Raw genomic sequence first — 18,518 nt, forward strand, 5'->3', positions numbered from 1 at the left:
CAGTCACAAGGAAATTATACTTTCATTGAAAACGCCACAGTTTTACCCTTTGGTAGTCGTGACACACCCACTGAAAAAAAATTGTGCAAAGGATGTGAAACCAAGTGCAAAAAAACTCCACCCAGACACACCCAACAGGTTTTATTCTTAAATAACAACTCTACAATCACAGCTATCAACCAACAAAATCAAAGCCACAAGTGTTTTCTCTAAAGGCTTCTTTCACAGTACTAGTAACAAAAAACAAGTTCTATTCTTCTAGTTGACAGTTCATTTGTATGGTACTTTAGTTATCAGACAGTATTGGTAGTGAGATCCTACCTGATGAAATGGACCATTAAAACACAAATATCTTAAAGCCAGTTAACTTCAGGAAAAATCCTATACATTCATACTATAAACACTGTTTAAAGTGAAACTGGGATAATCTGTCATTGTCATAAAAACATGATTCTTCTCTGGAGTCAAACAACGTGTGTTACTCCTGTGCCACAGTTAACACTACTATAGCCATTTATGGTCCCCAGCACTTCCTAGATGCTATTGGAGCATGTGATGCATTGCGATAATTAAGGCTGTACCAGCACTTCGTTATAACCCCGATTCTCAGGGTAGCCAACACTTGGCTGTTAAATCTGCTCTGGGAGACTTGAGCTGCTAAATCTCTACTATTTTAGTGATACTTCTCCCACCAAACCAGGCACATCATTGATTTTAGTTTATATATTTACAAATGTTCTTAAAACAAATTTTACTGGAAGAGGCAAGAAATTCTACCTTGATGTATGACCTTTTGGCATTTGGGGCAAAATTAAAGTGCAAAGTATAAACTTCATTGCACAGTAAATAATTTAGATTTTATTATTTTAAAATAAATCTTATTTAGGTGCCTCAATCTATTCACCTAGTAACCTTGTCCAACTCAGCCACTTTCCTCTATACTTTGGTAAACATAGTTTAATATATAGATACATAAATAGCATTTAAAATGTTTACCTTTATTTCACTACCGTGAACAATTTTTATCTTTTCGCATAGGAATGAGTCAACCTATTCCTAGAAGTAATGCTTGTTGATTTTATCAGCTAGCTAGATAATGTAAAATGATGCATAGTAAAAGGGAGATATTGAACTTGATTGGTAGAATATATTGGTAAAGCAAACAAGCACTTAAGAAGATTAACTGAAATAAATATGTTGAAAGTTGCCATATAATATGTGCAAAATTGCTTACCATGTATTCTAAACTTTGGTTAAATTTTTCAGATTGAAGTTTTACAGAAACATTATGGAAGCAACACAAGTGATTACTAACACAGGAATGAGGTAAGTTATTATTAGTGCAAAAAGCAAGCATATGCTAAAAGCAAAGCATATGGATTAAAAAAAAAAAAAAAGGAGAATGAATCTCATGGATGTTTTAATACAAGACCAGAAAGGTCTCTTGTAAACATTGGTATTTACAAGTTTAAGATTTGTACAACTACAAAAGGATAATTTTATGTAATAGTAGTGCATTTACAATGAATTTACGTTTTTTGTAATAAGAGCAATGGCTAAGTTTATCTTTTTCCTTTTAAATTTTCAGGGGATATCCTTCAAGATTAAGATATTTGTTACAAATAGTAGAAAAAATCATTTCTTTACAAAAAAGTATATATTAAAATATTTATACATTTTAAGTTACTCTATAATAACTGGAAATTTTTGCCTTGTACTCGGGCACCGCAATGAAGAATGTGGTATAGGGAACTGAAACCAAACAGAATTTGCTCATATCCCAAATCTTATGAATTCTCTATGCAAGATCTGTAGCAGTCCTGGGGACTTTACCTCAAATACTACTACTTGTGCCAATTCTTTTATTCATTTTTCACTTGAAACTCAGTGTTCTTTACATTTTAACTTATCACTGCCAAAAAGAGCTGCTGGATAGAGAGTGATCCTCCACCCCACCATCTCTGATATATTTTCTATATGATACTCATACCTGAGCAAGGCTCTACAACATCGATGTGTCAAATGTAAAAAAGGTTATATATTTCAAGATAAAAACAATGCAAAAATAAAGTATTTGTAGCATTTACAAATAGTACAAGAGTTACATTAAACACTACATTCGAAACTTGAGATTCATGAAGTCGTTTCTACTTTGAGCCTGATGTTTTCATATCTGCAAAACAAAGGAGACATTATTAAATGTTTCATAATTTCACATGGTGTACACACTCAAACATTTTCAAACAAACACTATTTCAGAGTTGTAGGATACAGATAGTGGTCCAAACTCCTGAAAAATAAAGGGTTAAAACAGCACTGAAATACTGAACATCACAGAAGACAACTTCTTCATTGTTAGTCCCCATCTCAGAAAAGCACATATTAGAAACCCAAGCAGTGGAGCATTCAACAGTTGGGTCCCAGCCCAGCAGCTGAGCTCAGCTACCCCCCCACAGTTCCCTGCTGCCCAAAGGGGGGCCACTCTGCCCTTCCTATCTTCCTCTGTGCCCACAGCACCTCTTGCTGAGCAAAGTCAGCTCCCAACAAAGCTAAGCCAGAAACAGGAAGGAGCAGGATGAGAAGCTAGCAAAACTTGAGACCCCAGATTGGCTTACTTATAAAACAGGCCAGAACTGATCAGGCTAACACTAATTTTATTTTCAGTGGATCAATTCCCATTCCCATCCCCAAACCATCATGAACCTGTACAAATTCAAGCCTAGGGACAAGATGACAATACCTCTTCTGGTTGTAACACAGATTTTAAAGCGTATATGCATCACAAAAATGTACCTTATATCACCTGACGGATTCTTTTTTTTTCTATTTAGGAGGGTGAAAAGACTGAAAAAACCCCTGATTACACTGTATGTCATCTACATGATGCACATAACTGGATTACTTCTTATTAGACTGAAAAACTTCTGAGCTGAAGTGAATTCTAGGGAAGTCAGAAGCAACAACTAGAATTGCATAAAACTCCCACAAGGAACAAACCAACATTTGAAGAAGTTCACATGCAGTGCTGTGCTGGTTCTGGAAGAAATGCACAGCTCCTGCTCCACTCAAATGCTGTGTGTGACAGTGACTTTACCTTGGAGCCACCGAACCTGCGTGGCCGGGCCGTAGCCTCTCTCATTCTTGGCTGAAATCCTGAACACTATGGCAGGCCGGGAGGTGTAATCCACGTGGGCATTGGAAAGCTGGGCAGCAGTCACTATGCAGGAGGTTTTAAGACCACAGTATATCCTCATAAATACAAGCTGACTTGGATTTTCCTGTAATTGTGTGGAACGGATGGCTAAGTAGGCAGAATATTCTAAAATATTTCCAGAGGGTGAAGAAGGAGGCTCCCAAGAAAGATGAATACAGTCTACACTCTGAAGAAAGAGAGAAAAATTTGATAGTATGTAGCTAACCATAAATATATAAACAATTAAAAAAAACCCCAAATTCTAAAGATTATCTGAAATTTCTAACCTATCATCACCACTCTAAAGATAAGGATGTCTTTTGACTTTTTTTATGAAGTGTGGTAAACCCCTATAGATTTAATGATGCAAGACTAGAAAATCATGGGGAAACTGTCATTAACTCTTAAAAGAATTCTTTTTAGAAAAATTCTTAAAGGATATTATATTGAGCAGAGTTAACCAAGTAAGCACTGGACACTATTTTATATGACAATTTTGACTTAAAAATAAAACCAACTATAACCAAGAGTTCTGAGATTACACCGGTGACCAGAATTTCACACATCAGAACCAGAATCAGAATTATGTCTATTTCTCACCTTAGTGATTTTGACTGTTGAAGGAGCTCCAGGAAAACCTGGAATGCATGTCTTGAATTCACTGATTTTACTGAAAGGCCCAACACCACAGCCATTAATTGCAGCAACTCTGAATCTATACACTGTGCCTGGAAACAGATCTTGTTTCTTAAGTAATCTGTAGTCGGGTACATTTGCACCTTCCGTCTGAAAATAAAGCAACATTTGTGGTAATTTTTAAAATATTATAAACACAATTAGCCTAAAAAAGTATAAAGTGTTAAGCTGAGATTAATAAAGTTTAATTGAAACTGAAAATCTATTTAATACTGCTGTACTTACATCAGAATTTTTGAAAAGGTTTTGAATGACACAGTATCTCACCTCAAAACAGCTGATGTAATATGCAATATATTACATGTCTAGACCAAAAGATATCCCATTTTTTCAGTCATTGAAATTAAACTATGCCTTGTGGTTATTTTTACTCAGGAAAGTTAAAACAAAGTAGCATTTACAACTACATAAGTTACAATTTAGTTAACAATCTTGTGTCCTAAAAGCAGTTATTCCTAACATTAGGGGCTGCACTACAATGTGTAAGTAATCAAAACGGTTTTAGGAAAAAGCACAGTAAGTTAGTAACAAACAACTTTCTGAAACTTTATGTGCTACCATCCTTCCATGATTAAAATATTCATTGATGCATCACTGATCCTTACAGTGGAACTATTTTCCTATAGAATAATGTGAAAGAACATTATTTTATAGGAAAATAGAATTAATGTAAACACTGTACAATGTATTGTGCTCTTTAAAACTAAGACTATTTATAGTGAAGTGCTTGCAAAGGAAGGCTCCTGTTATTTTGTTTCTGTCTCACGAAGACACAATTTTTGTTTCTAGTTAACGAGGACATCACTATTTTACACTTCTGCCTTCAAAACTGTTACACTTTTGCAAGTTTCACACTCATCATTTTCATGTATCCACTTATAATTATCAAATATTAAATTAGAAAGACCTAATAGAAAAGCCACTACAGTTCCAGATCTACTCTTTTTAAACAGCCTAAGCCTATGTCTTATTAGTACCTTTAAGAATTTTTATGCAAAGATTCTAGGAATAGAGAAGAAACTTAAACATTTCAATGCTGAACTGAAATCACATATTAAGAAATTGTGGGGTTTTTAGTTTTTAAGAATTTTACTGGCTTGAAAATTTATAAGTTTAAAATTGTTTTCTAAGGCAAGAAATAAAAAAAATCAGCAATAGCAAAATAAGATATTTTGTACTATCATGCATAAATAACAAAATAAATTAATCTAGTTTAGGAAATAGTAAAAAAAGTTGAGAAAAATACATTAAGAACTACTGGTCATAAAATACAACTCCTACAAGCACCAGATTCTGCTGCAGTATTAGAAAATCCCGTATTTTGTTGTGAACTATTCAAGCAACAAATTCTGAAATAGGTATGTGCAAGTTATATCAGAGAAGCAGCAGCTACCTTGCTATTGATGTTCAGTGTTTCCTCTGGCAGCAAGTAGAACTGGCTCACCACAGCACTGTTGTTCTTAAAAATTCCCACATCATACCACCGGCGATCCCTGGTTTTCACTGGTGCTGGTGGCCTCTGGGGAGCTCTCTAGTATTTGAAGAACACGTCATGTAGATTACTCACACTTCAATGCCATGGAAAAAAATGTCTAGGCTCTAGTATATGTAAGAGACAACCCCCTTTTATACCAGTGTTACTTTCTTATGCTTCAAATGAATATGCGTGTGTTATTAAAATACTGTGCAAAACCAGTTCTTATACGTTTACTCAGACACAGTCTGTAATTTAAAAAGTAACAGTTGGGATGTCACATCTGATATTCTGAATGGGGCAGGGAAGAAGCTTAAAGTTGTAGAACTAGGTGTCTGTAGCAGCATGTAGTTAAGAGAAGGTCTTGACCTTCTCTCAGAGGTCAAGAAGTTTCCCAAGGTGGTCCAACATCATCAGCTCCCCCTGGGGCTCAGCTGTACCTCAGCCCCACGCTGCTCTTTGTCAGGCACTGCAGAACTTGCCTGCAGCTGAGAACAGCCCTCTGCTGTGGCGTGGGGCCATGGGGATGGAGGGTGTGCAAACTGCTCCTGACTGACCCAGTAACACAAACTGGCTTTCTTGCTGGTCTCCAGGCACCAGGGAGGGCACTTGCACAGTCAGGTGCCCTGCACGGACAGGCCATGATCCTGCTAGCATGGAAATGGGGCAGGAGCTGCAGCTGCTCTTGGCAAAAGCACCCCACCCTTTGGTAGCAGCTGCTTCTCCCCAGACTTAGTTCCTCGCTTTTGGTGACAACAGTGGCACCTTGGGTTTGTGTATTAAGTTGTAAGCAGGTGAAATAGGAAGCATTTACTTTTTCAGGCAGTATTTACAGCTTGCATAGTCAGTCCCCATCTCCTCTAGGGAAAAACATCAAGATGTCAGTTCAGTTACGTTTCAAATCTATAGAATCAGCAGCTAACACTAGTCTGTTCTAATACATATTTCATTCTAAATTCAGTTGTGCATACAGGAAAACTTTTTACATTTGCACATCATGCAGCAGAGACCATTCCACTGTGCCAGTTGATAAAAACGATTCAACAGCCGAAACACGTACTTGGATCTCCTCCCAACTACACAACTGCTACTTAGACTCACATCTAACCCACACAATGCAATTAGTTTTACAACAGAAATGTTTACCCCTGTATTATTCACTCCAAGCTCAAAATAAACACTGCTTTTCTTTCAAAACTATAATTAAAGGAAAACAGAAGAGCCCTTACAACTAATCAACAGAACAATAGGTAAAGCAATTTGATAATACTTTTTCAGACTTACAGAAGAGTGTGAATCATTTGTCTGTCCAGTACTGACCCTTGCTGAAGGTGTGACATAAGCAGTTTCAGCAGCTAAAAACAAAACATTAAATTTTAAAAATGGAAGCAATAGAAAAAATTTAATACAAAACCACAGAGTATGAAAGTTGACCTCAATAGCTATTTACAAGTATTTGTTGCACAAGAACATCTCAGACTTCTTTTGCATGCAGTTCTATTTATAACACAAACTAATTTTGGCTTCTATCAAATTCAAAGAACAATTCTGAGAGTCTGGCATTGGAGGCTGCTACAGATAATACAAACAGAAGGCAGGACTCAGAAAATCGTAAAAAGTGACAGCATTATGAAATTGATATAAAATATTTGTGAACAAATAATCTAAATACCAAATTGAGACACATGCTGGGGATATTGTATGAATAGTCTAAGTGTGAATTCTTAATCTGATTGCATTTTTTCTGACATCAATACAGTCTGAGTTCTGAACATAAGCAGTTAAACTGTAAACAACCTTAACAAATGGGAACAGAGCATTCATTAAATTTAACATGGAATCTTTAAAGAAAAAAAAAAGATTAACCACGTAACAGATGGGAGTATTAGTATTCTATTCTTGTGTTCCTGGGTTTTGCTCTTAAAATACAATACTCCTTGGTAAAAATCACACTATACACACAACATCAATATGAGAATACAGTTCTTTAGTTAACACTCAAAACAATAACAAGCACTGCCTGTGGATATTTGTCAGAAACAAAACTTGAAAAACTGCCCATTTATGTTCTGCATTGCTGCTTATTTTGGGTATTTCCAGCAGACTGTGAAGAGGCTAGCACATTAGACCAGCAGTGAGCTGGCCACTTTAACTGGCCATATTTATTACAGAGGTCAGTTGCTTAAAGTCAAAATCATCCAAGGTTACCATTTTAGTCTTTTGCTGACTAAATAGACAAGCACTGAATGAAAGTAAATGTGCACCGAGCAGCAAAACAGGCTACCACTGATATTTAGAAAATGGACCTATGCACAAATGAACATTTGTGACTTACAGGTAACATGGTGATTTACAAATGCATAGAAGGAATATCCTGATTTTAAAAGATGTATAAACCCTAGCAGAGATCATCCACGCTGCACAAGGTCTTCAATGCCCAAAGCCCTATCTAAAGCCCTATCAAAGCCCAGGTACTACTCAAGATGGGAATCCCACCACACTATAGGAACTCTCATGGCCTTAGAAATATATGGCTCAAAATACAGTATGTGAAACACATTTCAAACCTTCAGATTTTGAATTGAATGTTGTTAGTGAAGTTTCATCTTTAACAACTGCCCCATTTGTACTTGATGATTCAGTTTTAACAGCCTGCTGGGTTACCATAGTTTGTGTGCTGGAGACAGTACTGGATACAGAAGCATCAGGATTTACACTTTGTTTGTCCAAGTCATGTAATTCACCTACATTTGCTGATGATTGAGCACCTTAAAAAAGAAGAAAACATTAGCAAGAATTCAATATTCATAACACACCAAATCTCATCTTGGTCTAATGGATTTAGTTTCATATAAAGCCTGAGTTTAGCACAGAATTAGGTTAGAACAGATCTGATTATATTGATTGCTAATGCTTACTTTATGTTTATAACTGAACAGGAGTCTGTCTCCACAGTCACAAATAGGTGTATGCAAACAGTTATTTTAAGCTTGCTGGTTTTTATGTATCTGGTCACAAAAAAATTAATTTGGGAAAAAAACCCTACTAAAATAAAACATCCACACAAATCAGCATCATAGATTTCTAACAATCAATTTAAGATTAACCCTGTAGAAGTCTGTTTATCACTTAGCAGTAAGAACCAAAATTTCCACATTTCATTAAATTACACTGTGAAGAAAATAAAAATCCAACTATCTATAAAATACATTGAGATCAAATATAAAGGTGATTAAGCCTGGATTCACTACACTGAACTTAAGGCACTTCAGTGAAATGCATAAATCAGAGCCTTGTCATTTTTTACTTCCTCTACAGTCAGAGAGAAACATGCTTGTCTCTACATTGCCTGAAATTTTACATCAGCCAACAGCTTTTCACTGCTAACAGACAGACACAGTGTCTGTTTGGAGTTACTATCATCATAATGTTGTAAAATATCATCTGTCCCCTTTTACTTGATGCTAAAAATGGCTATTAATGTTTAAATAGACAGATTTTCCATCATAATAATTAATATATTGAGAATTGCAACACTTCAAACAAGTTAAGATTTCAATTTTCTTTGTATCTTCTAAAAATACTTTCAGTAATAACTAACACAAGTTTTGTTTCATAAACCACAAAGGACTCTTAAATAATTTTAAACTACAAGACAGAAACAACCTTATTTTATGTTTTTGAGATGAATTTTAACTCTCACTTTTTTTTCCTCTATTTTTTTCTATAGTCATCTTACTTGAAGTACAAACAGGCAAAAGAGAAGGGGCATTTGATTCTTTGAATCCTGTAGCATCTGTGTGGTTTTTCATAGTCTCCTGTGTAACCTTGTTTTCAGGTGCTGTAACCTTTTCTTTTCCTTCTACTTTTGAACTGGATGAAAGGGCAACTTGGACCTAACCAAAACAACACATTTGTTAATGTTAAACTGCGAAGTTCAAATTTTCAGTTGCAAACATGGCATGAAAATGCTTGCTCATAAACAACAATATAAACTCCCCCAACAATTCCTTCTAGTACTTTAAATTAGACCAAGAAATCAATCTCTTAATCCTTATCTTAGTCATTATAAAACAAAGACTCAAACACTGAGTTGACTTGGAACAGTCACACTAAATTTTATCATTACATGGCATTTCATTGCTGTGTATAGTCTGCTGGGGGGACTTTGGGCAATGGGGAAAATCACAATTACAGAGGCTTTCAACCTTTGCTTTCCTTACATGTAGTTGAGATATTTCTACTCTTAGTGAAATTTATGGCATTTCTACATGTGTTTTCTCCAGGAATACATTATGGATCCCATACAGATCTCAGACTTTACACAACTAAGAAATGATCCAAAGTTCTAAAAACGGGATCCTTTGGCCAGAGTTTGTCCTCACTATTTCTGTTAAATTGGTGAAACAGAGGAACACGTACAACTGCACACCACAGATAATAACTGGATTTAACCTGCTGTAGGCACTTACAAATAAGCAGACTAGCATAAAACTAAACTAGACTAACAAAGAAGGAATATGCCTTATTCTTTTTGCTTCCCACATTAATGTCACCAACATTCTGAGGATGAATGGTATTCCTTTTGGTATCAGACTCACAGTTGGCATTGTGGAAGACAATACAGTTGCAATTCCCCTCTGCATTAACAAGAAGAGGACTTGAAAGACTGTGTCTCAATCATAAAAGCAAGAAGTATGTAAGAAAACAGACAACTACTTCAGCAGGTGTCTTTCTTTTTTTTTTTTTCTCCTAAGACCTAAAAAGTATGCAGGGAGTTTTAAAACTGAGAAATGTTCTGGCAGTTCACTACCTTCCCATACCGTTTTGACACTGAAGCATTTTTCAGCTTACACTTACATTATTAGGAATGGGATTATTTGTTTGGCTAGGATGATCCACCTTCATTTCTGCATAAGGGACGCTAGGCAATGATTGTAGACTCTGATGGAGAGAACAGCCACCTTGCAGGTAAACAAAAGTAAATTACCATCAGTTATGTAAAACTTAATATTATGATGGTTTTAACCTATTTCAGTAAGAAAAAGGGAGGCCAAAATTGCCTGAAGGAAAACTTTATTGTAAGTCTGAAATGAAATTGTATGGCTAAACAGTCAGATAAAATCCCTTCCTCACTGTTTCCTTTCTCAACTTGTGCCCAGAATTCTACGTATGTCTTCATAATTCAGATAGCTGGCCAAAACCTATAGAAACAAGTGAAAGGGGAGTTTGCCATAATGATGATGCAGGCATTTGGAGAATAACCAAAGAAACAGGGTCTCTCTCACACAGAATGGTTCTTTAAAAAACAAACTCATATTTATTACTTATGCAATCCTCCAGTCTGCCTGTGCACAAGCATTAGTGTAATGTGATCTGACTGCTACCTTGTGAACTCAGCACGGATGTCTCAGGAACGCCAGTGTCAGGAACTCCAGCCACCGGTGGCACTGGTGAGTCAGCATGTAATTGAAGAAGATATCCTTCAACTGTAGGTACTTCATCCCACTTCAGTTGAAAAGAGTTGGTTGTAGCTCTGATCAGCTGTACCTGTGATGGTGCTAGAGGTCTCTCTACAGGGAACCAATAAAACACAGATGGCATGTTAGAAATTGCCCTCCCATACCAGTTTATTAAATATCCGCATATTGCAAGGAAAATCAGTCACTCCTTTTTCACTGTACAGTATATACCAACATATATTCAACAAGAAACCACTGTCCAAGGGGACAAGTCAAGTCAGAGAACTACAAAGTGTCTTTTCAAAGTGTTCAAAAATGCTCCAGTTTTGATGCTTTGTTTTTAATGGTTCTGCTGCCAGTAGGCCTTTGGGTTGCAGCTACATCACTATAGGGATTACAGAGACAGGAGATCCTTGTGCTTTCCTGAAGTGTTGCAGGTAGCTCTTTGGCTCCTAAAGCTTTACATATTCCTCTAATTCATAAATTATTCCTCTTCCTTTTTGCTTGCTCTGTGTAGCTGAAGTGAACTTTTACTCAAACTTCTGCGCAGGCTGAAGCTTGGACATGACTAATGCCAATGGCTTGCTCCTCTCACATGCCTGTATGCCTGACCAGGCTGCAGTCTTAAGCACACCCCTCTCTGCTACTCTTCTTCATTTTCTGAGGGAAAAATGAAACAGGAAAAAAAACCCCTTCTATTCTAATTCCCTCTCTCCCAATTCAGTGTCCTGCTATCAATGCAACTACTAATGAGTGACTAGTTTCCAGAATTCCCTTCATCCCCAGTAAAAATTTGGTCCTTTCTGAGATTGAAGAGTATCTTTTTGCAGTCCAAGAGATGAGGAAGCAGCAGCAGCAGCAATCCCAAGAGAAGGGATTTGGTGAAAAAAGTAAGTAGTAGCAGAAAAGATAACTAAAAAGAGACCAGGAACCCTGAGTTTAGGCAAAACAATCTTTAGCATCTTGTATCAACTGACTATGGCGTGCAGAGCAGAATTTAGCACAAGTTTTTCCAGAGGCTTTAAAGAAGCCTTCCTAATTTTTTTTGTTTAAGTAATAGCCTTTAAACAACCAGCAGTAAAGCATGATTTAAAAACAATTTTTAAAATGTAAATACTCTTCAAGTTTGCTACAGCTTTAATGTTTGATCATCAATCATGCAAGCTTTCCATATGTTAATAAAACACAGAACATAGTACAAGTCTCTTATTTATTTCTCACTCACCAGTATCAAGGTACCAAAGATCTTTGCAGCAAACTTGATTGTTCCAAGCTTTTCTGTAACCATCTCTACCACTCCAGATATACAGACGAGTGCCAACAGCTACAGCACAGTGTCCTGCTCTTGGCCCTGGTAACATGTTACTTTTGTCCTCCTGGCAATCTGAGATCAGACCTATCCATTCTGTGGTATCTAGTAAATGAAACTCAAAGCATTTAGTTTCTAGATGTTTTCCAAAACAAGAAATAAAGACATTAGCACACTTAACTGCTCAGAAAAAAAAAATTAAAATAAATCACCTTTTTATAGACAGCTGCATTTAAAATGGAAATATTATGAAGAGAAGGTCACTTTCCAATTAGCATGCAAGATAAAATCAATTCATACAGGCTGAACTTTCTGACCTCTGGTTATCTCTCTCAGGCAAATAGATCAGAAGTTGAGAATTCAGGGATAGTACTAACATGCTTAGAAAAACCTCATTTCAGATTCTGTCTCCCGTGTTCTTCTATAAATGAAAGAGTATGTGCATTACTTAGCATTAAAGTTGTATTAATAAAGATTTGAAGAAGCAAACCTGCTAAATCTTCAAAGAAAAATAATAATTAAAATATTACTTTTTAAGTAAAGTGCAAAAAACTGGCAACTTCTTTAGTCAGCCAGGATTACAACTATCTATCCCAAAGCTTTTTTCAAGGTCTTCAAAATAGTTACTCTACTCTGTTAAGAAAATATTAATTCAAAATACCCACTCCCAGAAAGGTAGAAACACTAACCCAAATTAAGGTAAGAAAAGGAACCAGTGCATTTCCATTCACCATCAGGAGCAGAAATTTCACCTTCTGCTGACTGTGGAACCCATCCACCAAAAACATACATTCTGAAATATAGAAAAAGAGGGAAGAGGGGAAAAGAAAAGAAACACCAATTAACATCTAGATGTGTTGCATGTGCTCTCTCAAACTAGGACAAAAAGGAAATTTTCCAGTGTGTTACAGTTCTGGTTCACAGCAAATTTTATTTGTATCTACTGTCTTTATGAAGTACTGTTGTAGACATCTACCTCCTGAAATTTCTGAGTAAACTGACTGATTGAAAAACTCAACCACACAAAAAAGTGCCAGAAACTTCTCAAACAACTCCTTAGAAACAACAATTAATACTGTAACATTTAGCAAACCATCAAACTGCTAATGCTCTCCAAAAATCCCTTACATACAACAGAATTTCTACAATCCTTTACTGCAGAGCCCTCAGTAAGTCATGCTAAAATAAGATGACTAGCATCATATTAAATTTTGATATACTTCAGATATCAAAATTTAAAAATATAATGCAGGCTACAAACTACCAACATTTTAAGTAAATAATAAAAAGCTAAGTTGTTGGATCAGAAGATATAAAGCTTTTGTACCTCTTCACTCCCTTGCCTCTTTCTCCTCATGCCAGCTTGTAAATTGATACAAAATGGACTGAAACCTATGTTTAAAAATCCATTTTATCAATGCTACCTGCCAAAACAAACCATATGGGCAAGAAGCAGAGTAATGAGGGACAGACTGCAGAAAAAGCGGGGAATAGTTTTGCCTGGAACTAGTTTTACTCTTTGAGAAGTTTCTTTGCATAGCTACCTCATCTGTGTCACACACACAGAGGCTCTGAAGCTCGCTCCTGACAGAGCTCAGGCCCAGCTGGGGCTGCCCCAGAATGCACAAAGGTGCTCCAAGAAGCCCAGAAAGCTGCTGGTGGCTTGGGCAGATTGTCCTGCTGGATGGAAACATTGACAGCTTGATACCCTTGAGTTAATAGTGGCACTGAAACAGCAGCAGGAAACTACTCTACAGGGCTGATATTTATACTGAGCAGTAGTGGATAAGCATCATCATTCTCCTACTAGGTGTACCTTTCTAGAGTTGAGCTTTTAACAACAGACATACTTGTTGCCTATTACATTGGCCGTGTGGAGACTGCGAGGAAGTGGTACTGTCCCTTTGGTTTCTGGTCTTGACCAGGTCATGGTTTCTAAAAGAAAGAGAATAAAATCCTCAAAAAAAAAAAAAAAGATCTTGTTGCTACATATTTCAGTACCTGGATTTTAGGAGGGAACCTACCTCTAATATTCAGCAAAGCTAAATTTCAGCTTTTTAAGATGGCTACTTTTAGAAAAAGTGTGCAATAACAAGCACTTGGAACTTCTTTTTAAAAAAATCACAGGAAATATTGATAAACTAAGTGTTTATCAAAAACATAAATTATGGTGTCATTATGGTTATTCAACTTGGTTTCTTTAGAGTGTTTTAAAGGCTATGATATCTGTCTCATGGAGTACCCATAATCAGGGAGGATAATATATGCAAACAATATATTTAATTCCAAATATTACAAAAGGTTAACACTATGGTGTGAGTCTCAATAATATCTACACCACAGCACGCCATTAACCATTCTATGCTGTAATTTTTCCCCTCAGCCAGTAAGCACTGACTTCTGCTGGCAAACCAACTCACCTATGTCAAGTTCCCAGAGATCGTTAAGCCGACAGCCACACATGCCTCCAAAAATATACATCTTTGGGCTTCCCACATCTTTTCTGCAGTACACTATGGCTGTGTGAGATTCTCGGGGTGATGGCAAGATTCCTTTGGTCACAGGAATACTCCAGCCGACCACGCCAGACCCATGTTGCAGCTCCAGTTCATAGAAATCATTTAAATATCTAGAGTATTATTGTCAAAGCATGAAATACTCACTTATAAGCATGACAACAAGTGCACTTTAAAGCCTAACCACTTCCAGGTATTACTTCTGTCTTGGGAGGGTACAGAGTTTTAAACTCTCAAAACATTTGATGCATTGTGGGCAGTACCAAATCTGAATTCAAAATGGTTTTCAAACGAGAAAAAAATTAACAGTTGTAACTTGTTGCCTCTGAGAAGACATGTTCTCTTATTTGCTACACTGTATTACATGAAAGAAACATTTCTTGCAAAAATTGCTACATACAGACACACAATAAACCGCAAAGCTGTGGGAAATACATGATGCCAAGAGGTATTAGAGAGAAATTTCTGCAACTCTTAAGGCAACAAAGATAAGAAGCAGCTGTTTGTTTTCTTGTGTCTTCAGGCTGGCCAATGCACAATTGTTGCTGAATCTACCAGCAAGTTATTTTTAAATAATGGTCTTTGAATCTTGGCATTCACACCAGATATCTTTTGTTTACTGAGCTTGAAATTGCCAGCTTATAGTTCAGTGGATGTAAGTGCTCTGAACTGCAGGTGAATGTGCATATAAAACTTCAGCATTATAGCACAGGTTCTTACAATGGCAACTTCAGCTGTTACTGTAAAAAATTTCCAGATGAATTGATAACTGTTTTTCACAGCAATACAGAAGAAACATCCATCATGAATTCCCTGATGACTCATCAGACTCTGCTGATTAAGGTAACTCTTACAAACAAGCCATTCTTAAAAACATCACCCAAAAGACCAGGAGAAATACGAAAGCCTACTCAGGTTTCCCTACAAAACTGTCAGAGCTATCACTCAGTGTTCCATATTGTGGGATTAGCAGAAGGAATACTTAACCTTCTTTGCATGTAACCCCTTCACTGCACAAATAATGCAACTTTGAGCATTTGGTGTGCAGGACAGCCTGCCTGGAATGTATCTTTTCAAAGCTGTCAAATCAAATAATTTGTTTTTAAAGCCATTCAATTCAAAGACAAATCACCATACCTGGGAACATTGTTATTTGAATCTTCACTTTCATTTGCCAGGCCACCAAATAAATAGCACTTGTTACCATACAAAGAAAAGCTGTGGCCAAGCCGAGGACAGGGTGGTGATCCATTTGAAGGAGCTTGAGGTTTTACTTTTTTCCAGAGCCATCGACTCGCCTTGAAGACAAGAAAAATTTATTTAAAAATAATTTCATTGATAATCTGTCATAACAAATATAATTCATATAATATTAACAGTTATATATTTTCTGAATTATTTTTAAGCGACTCCTGAGCTTTTCTTAGAACATTCATTAAAAGGGATATGTAAGAGCTAACCTTAATACTAAATATATTATACTTTATTTAAACTAGATGAAAGTCTCCATTTCAAAGTTATTTAGAATAAACTTTAAATTCTTAAGATGGAAAAAAATCTTCAGAAGAGCAAAGATCATCTAAATTTCCTCTGCAGTTGGTAAAATAAAATGTGTTTCTTCATAAAAAGATAAATATAGTAGTCCTGAAAATCAAAACATATTCATACATTTCCTACCTGTAATTCATATAAATCATTGCTGTATCTTCCATATTCAACCATTCCTCCAAAAACTAGTATTCTGGTACCATCACAAACAAATCCATGCGCTGCACAGCCTGGAGGAATATCTCCCCTTACAGCAGGAAGGAACCATTGATTCGTAACTATAGTAGGAAATAAAAAGCCAAAACCCAGAAAAATAGATTAGAAAAATATTTCAAACACTGAACATACATTTTTAAACGCCTCTGCTTTCTAAAGAACTACCTTTTATCTGCAGATAACTAAGGCTATTTGCTTCACACTAAGTTTTAAATGAATTCTTATTCTCTTTAATAACAAGGAAAGCAAACACCTCTATCAAACCAATGTTACTCAGTATATGAATGAGCCCATGAGGTCACTGCAACTGTCAGTCATGAAGGGTCACCCAACAATTTAACAGACTTGCCAAGAATAGAGGCTAATGAGGAACACCAGTGCAGTTCCACACAAAAGAGATAACCACGCTAACTCAGAGGGAGCTAGCCCTAGAAACAGAATTATTAGAGCTACAGCAGCATGGCACTGTGCCTGGACTTAATAGCCCTATTCAAAAACTAATTACACTGTTCTGGGACCCATTTTAATATCCACAGAGTGGGAGAGGAGAGGCACAGAGCCAAAAAAAAAGGCAACTGAGACTGTCTGATCCAGCAGCAGCAGCATAGTGATGCCTAAACTGTTCTGGAATTTAAGACAATGTCTTCGTTTTCCTACACCTTTTTATGAGCACGAAGAGAAGCAGGAAATTAGAAGCTTCCAGTGAGCGTTGCTGCAGGGGTTTAAGATGCTCTCACTGTGTGCCAGCTCCTCAAAAATCATCACATGCACAGCAAGGGCCATGGATGACATCCCACACTCGGGCAGCTCAGGTCATAACCCTGCATCTTAAACCCCAGAATAAAAAAGGTCCGTTTGGGCCAAGCACTCATCCAGAAACTGGAGCAACTAAGTCATGATACTTTTTGTCACATGCTGCAAAGGGGAAACTCCTTAAGCAGAAAGTCTGGGAAGAAAAAAAACCAAGTCACGATAAGACTCATTCAAAAGGCACCCATCAGAACCTCAGTTCTGATAGCATAGCTATGTTAAGAGTTTTCTTTGGATTACTTGTCAGAACAGAAAGGTTAAGAGATTTTTGCGTTCTCCTGTCAGAAATGTGATTTAAGCATAGTAGATCTTTAAGTTATCTGAGAAAAATCTGCCTGGAAAAACCTCAAGCAGCCAACACTGTCTGACTGAGAAGCACAGACCAGTCACCGAGCTCCCCCGTCTCGGCCCAAGCCCTGAAATTGCACGCAAGTTTTCCAGCCTCATCCAGCATGCCGTACTGTAATTATTTGGGCATCTGCTCTTTCATAAATAAAATCGGTCTTGGGCAGCTTCCTGTTTGGAAAGGCTCCCGATGCCAACATGTTCACTTTTCCAAACAAGATTCCCATTCCAGCGCATTCGGCTCTGGTGAGCTACCGCCAGCAGAGGGAAGGAGGGGGATCCGGACACTCGCAGGGACTAATCCCGCCTGCCGCCATTCAGCCCGACCTGCCAGCCAAGCGAGGCTCCGCATCCCTGCGCGGCAGCGGGAGCGGCAGAGCGGCCGCGACGCGCACCGGGCGATCCCGCGCTGGCACTGCCCCAGCGAGGAGCACCGACCCCGCAGCACCACCCCGGGGAAGACAGACCCCTGGCCCAGGCGGACTGCCGCCCCGCCATGTCGGCTCCGGCCAGCTCCTCAGCCCGCCCGCCGCCCCCTCCGCCGAGCTTCCCGCGGGCAGCGCCGGGGAGGGCGGGAGGCCTGGGGGGATCCCCGGCGCCGTGAGGAGCCCGGTGCCACCGGCGGCCGCGGACGGGACAGCCCCGCCGCTGTCCCCCCCGCTCCGCCCGCCCCGCGGCGGGGCCCCGCCCCGCGCACCCGTGTTGTAGACGTGCAGCTCGTCGGCGATGCCCTCGTTGCCGCCGCCGAAGATGATGAGCAGCTCTCGGATGGCGACCGCGCGGTGCCCGTGGCGGGAGCGCGGCACCGGCCCCGTGAAGGAGGACACCCGCCTCCAGCTCAGCCCGGCGGCGGCCGCCGCCATCTCAGCGCCGCTCCCACAACGCACCGCGCGGCCGGGGCAGCCCGCCGGGGAAGGGGGAGCGCTGACGTGAGGGCGGCGGGTCCGTG

At 38.4% G+C, this 18,518-nt stretch overlaps 1 protein-coding gene across 2 annotated transcripts; it reads right to left on the minus strand.

The window, feature by feature from the left end:
• Positions 1-124: 124 nt before the first annotated feature.
• On the minus strand, positions 125-18,477 carry HCFC2 (host cell factor C2). Of its 2 annotated transcripts, XM_039720374.1 has the most exons (16): positions 18,267-18,476; positions 16,328-16,476; positions 15,788-15,948; positions 14,555-14,763; positions 13,985-14,069; positions 12,824-12,927; positions 12,051-12,239; positions 10,751-10,936; positions 10,224-10,327; positions 9,103-9,259; positions 7,931-8,131; positions 6,648-6,718; positions 5,283-5,420; positions 3,794-3,979; positions 3,095-3,380; positions 125-2,173 (listed from the first exon to the last, which is right to left on the minus strand). In XM_039720374.1, exons 1-16 carry the CDS (start codon positions 18,430-18,432, stop codon positions 2,148-2,150), a joined length of 2,418 nt encoding a protein of 805 aa, XP_039576308.1. In that variant the 5' UTR covers positions 18,433-18,476; the 3' UTR covers positions 125-2,147. The 2 variants fall into 2 exon arrangements, with proteins under 2 accessions (XP_039576308.1, XP_039576300.1); XM_039720366.1 differs by lacking the exon at positions 125-2,173 and having other exon boundaries at positions 2,182-3,380; positions 18,267-18,477.
• Positions 18,478-18,518: the final 41 nt, after the last annotated feature.

Source organism: Passer montanus, unplaced genomic scaffold (assembly GCF_014805655.1).
Source record: "Passer montanus isolate IOZ18808 unplaced genomic scaffold, ASM1480565v1 scaffold106, whole genome shotgun sequence".
Classification (NCBI taxonomy): Eukaryota; Metazoa; Chordata; class Aves; order Passeriformes; family Passeridae; genus Passer; species Passer montanus.

What these genes read in the sequence shown, in the direction of transcription:
- HCFC2 (XM_039720366.1), bottom strand. Translation starts at nt 18,432, where the DNA reads ATGGCGGCGGCCGCCGCCGGGCTGAGCTGGAGGCGGGTGTCCTCCTTC. An exon ending in TCTCTGGGAACTTGACATAG is followed by an intron (nt 14,070 to 14,554) that starts GTGAGTTGGTTT and finishes TCTTTCTTTTAG; the next exon opens with AAACCATGACCTGGTCAAGA. An exon ending in TTTGCCTGTTTGTACTTCAA is followed by an intron (nt 8,132 to 9,102) that starts GTAAGATGACTA and finishes TTCTTTTTTAAG; the next exon opens with GTGCTCAATCATCAGCAAAT.